Raw genomic sequence first — 11,551 nt, 5'->3', positions numbered from 1 at the left:
ATCTGATAATAATGGAATATATTGTAGTTTACAATTACTACTTCCTTCTTCTCGAAAGATCATTAATAAAAATAGTGAAACATCTTTTATCGAATATACTCCTTTGTTGCTTCCCCTATAACTGCTCAAAATTGCTTTAAAATTGATATTTTATTATTTATACATGAGTAATACAAAAGTTTGATCAATATAATTCAGATATATCACCAGTATACTTCCTCTAGTATGATTGAGAAATATATTCATAATACAGTAAGATTGAGATTATTACATTGCATTGTGCAAATTCAATTCCACATTTGACACAAATTTTATAAATATTAATGCAAGATAAAATCTTAAATATGTGTAGGACAGATTAGATATATAAATAACACATATATACATATAGATATGTTTATACCCATGTGCTCTTAAAATTGAAATGTATTTCTACTAAATCACGTTTTCTAGCCTTATTTTCTCATCTCTTGTATTTACTGGACAAAAAAAAACACCATTTAGTATTAAATAATGTTATTTATTGAAATAATTAGAAACATTGACGAATTGCTGATGAGACAAAGGTTTTTACAAAATGATCATGGATAGAGGGAAAGGAAAGATAGGACAATAATTTTTTTAAACTCACCTCACAAACAGCAATTATACCAAGAAGATATACATATATGATAATATAAACATATAATATCATTAGTTGCTGAAATAGAAAAGGTATCAATTAGCTTCTCCAAATGATCTCTGCCTCTGCATCTATCTTTTCTTAAAAGGTTCTGTAATGAAAAAAACAATATATATATATATATATATATATTTGTATGTATAATTTTAAACAGCTCTGGCCCAATCCACGGTTTCCAAGTCTCTTGTTAGTGTGTTTCCTGCAAAAGAAAAACAACATAATAATTGCTGCTTCAATTCCTCTTCTTATTTATCGAAGAAACATAGATTCATGAAATTAATATCTTTAATTGAAAATATATTAACATATACATATATATATATGTGTGTGTGTATGCGTGTCTGTATGAGAGAATACATACACACACACACACACACACACACACACATTTTAGATTTTATAATATATTTAAAAAAAGTATATATTTACATGTATATAAAGAATATATATTTATATATATGAAAAGTAATATATCTTATATATGTTCATTAGATTTATAAATTCTGTTTACTAAAAGAAAAAATTGAAATTTTGTACAAATGTTGTTACTTTTATCAACAAAAAATTATATCTGATGTTTCTTCGATTAGATTGCTTTTATGCACGTCTGCCTGTGGATCCTCTTTGTTACACAGTTATCCTGTTGACAAATATTAACAAATATAAAAATTTGGAAGGATAGGGAAGCTAATTTAGGGATGGATATACAGGAGATTAAATTTTTGCACTCTTGAAGTTTTTGATGAAGAAAGAACACTGTCCATTTTCATGTTTTTCTATCCATGATATCTGCATCTATCCACTCGTATGCGTTTCTATCGATGATGTCTCACAATGACTGATTACGTAGTTTGAATTTATGCATGCATCTTCATCAAGACTTGTTTCAACTTCCTCAAGCACCATCTTGACAAGTTTCGCATTCTGCGATCTCTTCTTTCTTCCTTTTCTGTTACATAGTTTCATTAACATCTTCATCAAATCAATTAATCACACTATAATCATCAATATTCTCTCTTAATTTTGATACAATTTGTCAGCAGTGCATATTGTTGGCGTACTTTCATTTCTCTTTCACAACTTTGTATATGTCTTGATTTTCCATTGCAGAATTATATGATAAGAATTAAACACAAAAGATCTATATAATGATAATCCCATTCTCTTAAATTTTTCTCTCAATCTTTGGGAAACATTAATAAAAATTTGGAAAATTATGGATTTTCCTGTTTTTGTTACTTATCTGCAATTTGTCAGAGTTTAGATAATGACAAAATCATTTCGGTTACACATAGAGAACAAGAGAATTAAATTTTGTAATGTCACTTTTTTGAAAGTACTTTCATGTTTAATCTCAAGGTAAATAAGCATTTATGTCATCATTCCAATTTTAATTGCTTCCAATTTCATTTTTTTTTTAGTGAATTTTGGTTTCGTAATTAATAAAAATTCTTTCGCCATGAACCACGGCCTCTTGATCTGAATCCACCTCTTCCTCCAAATCTGTTACCTTTAAATCTACCGCGACCTAAAAATTAAAAAAAAAAAAAAAATTATTGGGTAAATGAATTATCTTATCTTTTTCATATTTTAATATCATGTATCTTTAACTATATACCATAATTCGATATGTTTGAACTATATTTGCCACTTGGAGGTGTATATATTTCTCTTTTGTTGCTTTTATCTTCCTTACTCCGTTTATTCGAATCATTGTCGTTTCCAAATGTAATCGGTGTATGTCTTTTCTGAGTCGAATTCTTTTCATTCTAAAACACACATAATAAAATTAAAACATTGTATAAAATGTCTACAGATATGTAAATATTGCATATGTTTGTATGTGTACAAATTATTTAAAATGCTTATAAAGATTAATTACCTTCTTGTCATTGCAAGGCGTTTTCCACGAGAGATGTATTATACTCTTAAAGCTAGGAGGTGAATGAAATAGATCTTTGATTAAGGTATTGATGTTATTAGTTGTTTTTAGTGCAACAACTTTTAATTGATTTTCCTCAGATTTCAATTCTTCTTCTGTCTTTCCACTGATAGCTTCACGTAATTTTTTTATATAACCTTGAATGCCTCTTGCAAAGTATTGTAATCTTAAACGGAATTCTTTAAGCTGTTCTGGATCTTTTATCAAAAATTCAGGAGTTTGCTTACATAGTTTATGAAAAGCATACATCAAACATTCCACATGACTAAATTGTAACTTTGGTACATCAGTAATCTCTGTAGCTGGAGGAAGTGGCATATAAGTCTAAAATACATAAAGTAATGGATAACAGTGTAAATGATATACCAATGATAATTTTGATAAATAAGATAAAAACATTAGACATTACTATATGAATAGATGGAAAATAACAAGAAAAAAGAAAAAAAATTGAAAAAAAGAAAGACATATCACTCACAATGAGAGTATTATAAAGTTGTTGAACTTTGTCCTCGGGTTTTTCGATACTTCCGCAAAACACTGTTAATTCAGCAAGCAATTTTAATAATTCCAATTGAATGTCTCTACCATCGGGAGAAGTCATTAAAGAGAGATGTGGTAGCACTTGCACGCAAATGTATGAAACAAATTTTGACGAATCTATCTGTGACTAAAAAGAAACAAAAATATTTAAATATAAATAATTAATTATACAAATAAATGTAAAAAACATTCAATCTTGTTTTAAGATATATTTAAATATATATCAAATATACATATATATATATATATATATATATACATACGCTAAAGAATGGAAGAGCATGTTTAATACATTGAACCAATCTATTCCACTGCTCCACATTAGTGTGTTTGAAAGGAACAGACAATTCAGCTTGTTCTATTGTAATATCAACCAATTCTTGTTGACCAGTAACAGTAGATCCTAGTCTAGTCCAAGCAAGGATTTCCATGATACTATGAAATTCGTCAGCAGTTACATCCTGCATGAGAAAATATATTAATAAAAAGGAAAAAAATTAATGTAAACATTTGTTATAATATAAGAGCATAATAAAAGTTTACCTGCAATACTTTTTTACATTCTCCAATTAACAAATCTTCTGGTTCCTTTGTGATAACATCGTGCCCTATTGCTTTCAGTTTTGTAGCTAAAAATTTTATACAACGTTCTCTCGTCCCATCATCACCATTAATGATTTGACTGAAAAATCCACTTAAAGTACCTGCAAATACAAAGTTGTTTTAATCATATAACATTATATAAATGCCACATCTTTATATATATTTATGGCTTTGACCATACCTTTTGGATCACTCTTCATAAGTGACATAATACTGTTATGTACAACCGATAATTCCGAAGAGTCCTCAGCTTGCAATAATTGCGCTAAGATATCTGCGATTCTTGCTGTATGTTCCTTATTATCTTTACAAAGAGCCGGTAAATCTTTAATAGCTTGTTTTCGAATCTGTAAGAAAAACAAAAATATATTATGCATATATTATATGAATAATTATTTTGGTTAATTATTGATTAAATGATAAAACTATAAAACATTTTAAACATTTTTGTTCAAAAACTGTGTATAAATAAAATGTAAAGAGCCAATTCATATTTGAAAACTTACAGCCATATCTTCATCTTCACATAAATCCAACTGAGCATCTATAGCTTGATCTGCTAATTTTGGAAAATGCTTGAAAAATCTTGCAATAAATTGCGATGCTAGCCGTTTTTCTTTGGGTGATCCTTTAACTGCTGTCAAAATTTCCAAATACTCCTTTTCATGCTGCAATATAAACAATGATATTATAGAGAATAATTTACAAAAAAGTACAACAGCTTTTCTGATAAATTTGTTATAAAGATATTTAATATAAATGCATTTTTTTTTAATATTTCCTAAAATTAATTGTATACAAAATAGAAAAGAATCTTCTGTCATTATTTAAATGAGAAACTGTTACTGAAAACTACAAATTAGACTTTCTCGTGATTATGAAATTAAATGAAAAGCACTAGCACTATACAATACAATATTATTATATTGCAAGAGCATTATTTCTTTCCATATATAGAATCGATATGCAGCTTCTGTCTCTTTTGCATCGCATCGTATAAGTGTACTTATAAAAATGATCGTAGATAGATGAATCACTTACACAATATATATTCGAAAATATCTAAGGTATAAAATAGACAATAAACAATAGTGGCTCTTCGTACACAGAGAATATTATCGGCGAACCACTATATTCGACCTTTGTAATTTAAGAATTAATAATACACATTAATTTAGCCACACATATTGAGGTATACATATATTGGAAATGCATATATGCTCCGATATTTGCAAAATTTATATATTAAAACATTTCTATCCTCGTATATATGTTCGTATATATGTATAAAGAAAATAATCTTGCAATGATTCATATCGTACATGTGCAGACACATCATATGAAAACGCCATGCACATCTTCGATTTTTCGAATTGCATATTGATATTTCATGCAGCGAGAATGATTTGTGAGTAACATGTGAACAATACTTATCAGTAAAGTCATGTTAAATACGAGAGAAAATGTATGGAAATGTAAAAACAAGATAATATACGGAACAAATTCTCCTCGGCTATATTTAATCGACGTTATCGCACGATATAACCAATACGGCATGTACCTGCACCAATTTATCCTTAGCATCCGCGAGGATTCCAAAGTTTTTATACAGTTTTTCGATACTATCAGTACTCATGGTAAGGTTTAAGCGCGATTTTCTACGGCCGGGAACACAAGACACACGCACAAAACGCAATTGAAAGTCGAGAATTTCAGTCGAACGCCGAATATATAAGAGCGGCACACAAACATGGCAGCGCAGTGATACAAACACACTTTTGGAAAAAAAAAAAAAAATTTCGCAGTCCCTAGATAGCAAACGGAAGTAGCAAACTACGTGCGCGTGACGTAATGAATATTCCAAAGATTCCTTTGTTCTAATTGGCTAGAATGGTAATCTATAGATGAGTAGACTTTCGAATGAAATTTTGCGGACGCAGAGGACGGAAATTACTAGGGATATTGTGATATGAACGATTGGCTACGGATAGGGCGTTGACATTAGTCGAAGAGGCGATCGGCTAAAGTGATATGCGCGTGTGATATTTGCGTAGTTTTGCGGTATCGCACCATTGCCTTGCCTTGTCATAAATTCATCTGAATTTGTTATGAATTAATTTAGCCAGAAATATGTCAATTAATCTGACGAAAAACAAAGATGCCTTGACGGCCGCTTGGCACAGCGTAGTCGACGATAAACTGTCTACTAACTGGTAGGCGTATATACTTAAATTTCCAATGCCTTTTCTATCAATCTGACAGATACACCAAGTAGTATGCGGCACATTGTGTATTTTCCGTCTATATGGAACCCTATAATGCCGAATCGTACGTTTCGTACGGATTCTTAGCAAACACTGTTTCGTGTAAACATTGAGCCTCCTGATAATGACTTTCTTTCTGATGATGACTTTCATCTTATCGATTACGGCTATTTTAAACTATCTGAACGACTATCGCATAAGAGCGATAGAAATTGATAATATAATTTTTTTATTTGTTCTTGCTTTGATGTCTGCGATTGCTTAATTGTGTTATCAAAATGGAAAAATCTACATGAAAACTATAAGTTATTTTATATATATACATATCTCTCAATGTATAAGATATATAATTAAATTTGTATAATTATTTTTATAAATAAAACATTAATTATAAATCATTAAATTCAATTATTTGATTATTCAAAATATATACATATATAGTTTATAAATGTATGATTGGTAGATGATTTATAACAACATAATTCATTGATATAATTCAATTTTAATTTTGATTCAAAATTCCTTAATTTGATGTCAAAAATCAGTTTTATATAATTATTATTCAATAAAATATATTGCGTAATTAATAATTAAAACGCGTTTCTATTCTTGGCAGGGCTTTATTCGGTTATGAAGGGCAGACAAACGACTTAAAAGTGGCTGGAACTGGAAGTGGCGGGTTGGAAGAAATGATTGATCGATTGAATAGCAGTCATATTATGTATGCATTTTGCAAAGTCATCGATACTAAAACAAGTCTACCAAAATGTTTGCTTATTAATTGGGTAAGAGTAAAGAGATTAATATAATCATAATAATAAAAGACAAAATGAAATATAATAAATATATAATGGAAATATAATTTATGTGATGAAATAATGTGATTTTATACTATCCATTTTTTATAATAAAGGAAAAAAGCAAAATTTTTATGTGTCTTATGATAATAATAATTATAGTTTATTTAAAAGCTTTTACATATATGATAAAATGTTTTTTACAGCAAGGAGAAGGTGCTCCAATTGTTAGGAAAGGAACATGCGCTAATCACATCAGAGATGTAGAGAAATTATTAAAGGGTGCACATATAACAATTACCGCGCGTTCTGAAGATGATGTAGAGGTAGATACAATTATGGGAAAACTTGCGAGAGCAACAGCCTCTGCATATAAATTTAATGAACCTCGTGGTGAAAATGAAGGACATACGGGTCCCATTGGAACAACATATCGCCGGTATATTTCTATCTCACTTTCATAATATTTACATTTTAAGATGTCAACTGTAATCTCAATTTTGAATAAGTAGGTATTATGGTTTACAATGCAGTCTCTAACTAACATATATTTTACAGAGTAATCCCTGAACAAGAGATAAATGCAACAGAAAGAGATCAGTTTTGGCAAAAGGAAGAAATGGAAGAGAAAAAGAGACTGGAGCAAGAGCGGCTACGTTGTGAACAAGAACGACAAAAGTTAGAAAAAGAGGTTAGAGCTCGAGAAGAAAAGGAAGCACAATTGAGAGAGCAAAAAGTATGTTGTGATCTAATCTCATATTTTTCGTTTATATATTATATGTATCTTAGATATCATACCAACGCGCATATCTCATGTAAAATCGTTTCCACTAGGTAACTGCTAAGGAAAACTCGATCGCGCGACAAAAGTTGGCTGAACAACGTGCCGAGGAAGTAAACAATTTACGAAATCAATTAGCTGCACAAAATTATACCAATGATGTCGAGGATGATCATAAATCACGAAGTGAAGAGCTACGAAGACAAAGAAGTAAAGAGACGCAACAGTTGATTGCTCAAAGAACAATAAACGCTAGAGCAGTATTCGAACAGAATTCGGCGGTCGGTCAAATGCAAACAAGTTCGGTTCAACAATTTTTACCCAAGAATAATCATGTGGAGTCTGTGAAAAAAGCGTTAGAGGACGCTCAAATAAAGGATCAACCTAGTGTAAAATCTTGCGAGAAAACACCAGCCGAAGAGAAAAAACTTACAAATATGGAGACAGTGACGACTTCATCATCTGCAGTGCCTCAATCTCAAAACACTAACCAGGAATCGAAAACAACAGCGAAGAATCTACAATCGGAATCTGAACAAGCAGTGGAAATTAGGGAACAAGTCACCGAAAATGAATTGTACAATCAGTTGGATGGCCCGTACTTATATTTCGATCCAAATAACGAAGGAATGAAAGCCAGAGCTTTGTACGACTATCAAGCTGCTGACGATACGGAAATCACTTTTGATCCTGGAGATATAATTACGCATATAGACGCTATCGATGAAGGCTGGTGGCAAGGGCTTGGACCTGATGGGACTTACGGACTTTTTCCTGCTAATTATGTTGAAGTTATTGACTATAATACAACATGATAGGATAATTTCAAAAAAAAATGATTGAGGAAATTATCATTTTTTTTTTCTTCTCTGCATAATTATCCGCATAAAACCATTTGCGAAAATTAATACGCAAACTTATCCTTGATAATTGCAACTATGTTTTAGATGTAATTGAATCATATGATAAGATGATGATAGGAAAAATATTTGGATGATAAGAGAATAATTTTGTGACAGAAACGTGCTCATTATACTGGATAATGGTTAAAATGCACATCTCCACAATGTTTTGCGCCTTCCATGCTATTGTTTAATATTAAAACATTTATCCAAGAAGTGAGCATATGCACAGTTAATCTTTTAATTAGCAAAACTTCATATTTGTTATTATATCCGTCGACGTAAAAAGTATGTCTTCCCAGTAAGTCATACAGGTTTTGTCTGATAATTAATGGATATTACATAAATATATATCTTTTTATAACACCCTGTATCAGATGCCGATATAACAATAACTAAGAATCTTATAATGTCCACAGAACTATGTTATACAAAACTGTAACTACTTATTCAGACATATATCATTTTTAGAACAATAAATATTTCAATTTGTTACAGTTTAATAACAGAAGAAATTTAAAATTAGAATATCTGCTTATATATATATATGAAAAAGCTGCATTTTTACATGTTTTAAATATCGGTGCTATTATTTATATCCAAAAAGAGAAAAAGTATAAAAATGCTTTCTTTTTGTCGACAGTTGTTGGTGAAATGGCATAAGAGCGGTGATATATCGACACGCATTAGATATGAAATTATTTTATTATATATGAGACCCAAATTTTTATAGATAATTAATAATGAGATAAAGTAGCATCACAATATTCATGTTACATAAATAAAACAAAGAAAATCACCTTCGATAATTCTGATTTTGACCGCCACTTCCACTACCCGCATGACTTAAAAATGCTAAATGTCCTTTAGGACATTTATTGGCATAGTGACCTTTTTGTCCACACTTGTAACACGTCACTTCTTCGAGTGGTTTTTGTGGTCCTCGCGGTGGCGGTGGTCCATTGTGCATATTCATATGATGATGCGATGCATGAGAATTATTATCGACATCTTGTCTAACTTGAGCCTCTCGTACATCGGGCGGCATTTTATTGCAATAAATTGCCTTGTGACCACCTTCTCCACAGAAGTGACAGGTAATCATCACTTTCTTGCCTTCCTTTGGTTGCATGTCTTGTACCGCTGGTAATTCAAACCTTGGACTAAACATAGAGATTAAGATGCAGAGATTTCGAATATATACCAACATAATGGATACTTGCATTTAGTAAACTTACTGCATAAATTTGCAATTTGGTCCTTCTGGACAAAAACCAGCCAAATAAGCCATACAGAGAACACGTCTGACGTGTCGATGTCTACACAAGGGGCCATGCCTACAGAAACCGCGATCGTACCATGGACAATCTCTGACTTTTGTCTCAGGGTCAATGTGTAAGAACGGACATTCCTTATTGTGACATGCATCTATAATTAATTCCATTTGTTTAGATATAATTTAATTGTCACATAATTAAAGTACATATTAAATATTACACAAAGGAATCATTATATTGAATTCTTGCATATGAAATATTCATAAATTAATAAAGAAATTTTTAGTATTGTATAATATAAATAATAATAATAGATGCATAATACTCGTATTAGATTACTTACTGAATCTAGAATAAAAATAACATTCTGGCATTTTTGTCATGTCATATTCGTGCAGAAATTCACATTGATCACCCTTTTTACAAAGACCTCTTAACCAATGTTTACATACTATTGTGCGATCACCGCGAACGTGTCTAAATGGACATGATCCTCCCTTACTACAGGTACCTCTTGGATAAAATTGACATACTGCAGCAATCGATTCTGCAAATTGAAGGAAAAAAAATTATTTATTAACAGTTTAATATAATATGAAGAAAGTTTAGAATTGATTTAGTCTAAGTAATTCTATTAAGAGAGAGGAAAAGGTCATTATTTACTTTTCAAAATTACATACATTTCGAAAATTATATATTTCTCCATATATAATTGTTTTTAAATTAAATTTTTATTATATAATTAGCTGTTAAAATACTGAAATTGTTGAATATAATATTATCTGTTTTCATATGTTTATATAAAGCCTAAATCACGAAAATAGCTATACCATCAAACACTAAATACTTAAAGATTCTAATTAAGATAATACTCAAAGATTATCATTGAAACAAATTATAAATAAATTAACCAAAAAATTTGCCACTGCATATTAATTCAATATTGTTAGAAAAAAAATCATACCGTATATTGTATGTTGTTATAGATTGAAATAAAGGCACAATGATAAATATGATAATATTATGCTGTGCGAAAACTTAACCAAACACAGTTCACTGTATAAAAACAGAAATGTATGAAAGGACGTACTGTCCATGCCGGTGAAAGGTAACGGAAGAGCTCCATACTGCTCGTCGAGAGCAATTTCAATGTCAAATCGCATGTGTTCGACGTTTGCCACTACGCATTCCATTGTTGTTGCAAAAATCTAAACAAACAAACAGAAAACACTCATGCTCCGTCTGCTCCGAAGCTGCTGAACTCTTCTGAAATCATTGCACGCAGCCAACATTATCGTATGATATATCCCTAAAATCATAAAGTTGGTATTAGAATCATGGCTAGCTGGGTGTTCTCCAGCAAGGACAGAGAAACACAGATCGTACAGGATCACGCGATTGGCTATCAAATACAGAATTTTAAATTTCTTCATTTGACAGCCAATCATGTGATAATGTGTAGTACACTGTGTCATCTGTGTACCTTGCTTGAAAAACTCTCACAATTGGCTATCGAATAAAAAAATTGTCGGGATTTAAAAAATTCTCTAATTCGATAGCTAATTGCGTGATATTATGACACTCTCTGTGTGTCCTTGCTGGAAAATGCCCGATGATAACTTGAATCTCTCTAGCTTAATTAAATTTACAATTTTTAATTTAAATTTACATTTTAATAAAACACAGTATAAAATATATCTATAAATATACATCTAATATATATACCTATGTCTATGGTTTAATTTAGTCCAAGGCATATC

The 11,551-nt window shown here is 30.5% G+C and overlaps 3 protein-coding genes across 3 annotated transcripts; 1 reads left to right on the top strand and 2 right to left on the bottom strand.

The window, feature by feature from the left end:
- Positions 1-781: 781 nt before the first annotated feature.
- Cass (apoptosis inhibitor cassowary) lies at positions 782-5,517 on the bottom strand. The gene is made up of 9 exons (XM_070296170.1): positions 5,332-5,517; positions 4,277-4,438; positions 3,952-4,117; positions 3,711-3,871; positions 3,431-3,628; positions 3,103-3,294; positions 2,565-2,948; positions 2,301-2,451; positions 782-2,210 (listed from the first exon to the last, which is right to left on the bottom strand). The coding sequence occupies exons 1-9, from the start codon at positions 5,404-5,406 to the stop codon at positions 2,122-2,124; spliced, it is 1,578 nt and encodes a 525-aa protein (XP_070152271.1). The 5' UTR covers positions 5,407-5,517; the 3' UTR covers positions 782-2,121.
- Positions 5,518-5,762: 245 nt separating this feature from the next.
- On the top strand, positions 5,763-9,304 carry Abp1 (Actin binding protein 1). Its single transcript, XM_070295911.1, has 5 exons — positions 5,763-5,983; positions 6,651-6,819; positions 7,038-7,270; positions 7,390-7,567; positions 7,666-9,304. Exons 1-5 carry the CDS (start codon positions 5,901-5,903, stop codon positions 8,425-8,427), a joined length of 1,425 nt encoding a protein of 474 aa, XP_070152012.1. The 5' UTR covers positions 5,763-5,900; the 3' UTR covers positions 8,428-9,304.
- Clp (cleavage and polyadenylation specificity factor subunit 4) lies at positions 9,092-11,548 on the bottom strand. The gene is made up of 4 exons (XM_070295913.1): positions 10,882-11,548; positions 10,135-10,338; positions 9,753-9,942; positions 9,092-9,677 (listed from the first exon to the last, which is right to left on the bottom strand). Exons 1-4 carry the CDS (start codon positions 10,982-10,984, stop codon positions 9,311-9,313), a joined length of 864 nt encoding a protein of 287 aa, XP_070152014.1. The 5' UTR covers positions 10,985-11,548; the 3' UTR covers positions 9,092-9,310.
- Positions 11,549-11,551: the final 3 nt, after the last annotated feature.

This window comes from Polyergus mexicanus, unplaced genomic scaffold (genome assembly GCF_030449975.1).
Source record: "Polyergus mexicanus isolate NDT 795.1 unplaced genomic scaffold, iyPolMexi1.0 SCAF_5, whole genome shotgun sequence".
Classification (NCBI taxonomy): domain Eukaryota; kingdom Metazoa; phylum Arthropoda; class Insecta; order Hymenoptera; family Formicidae; genus Polyergus; species Polyergus mexicanus.
This window is presented reverse-complemented; position numbering and strand designations above follow the sequence as displayed.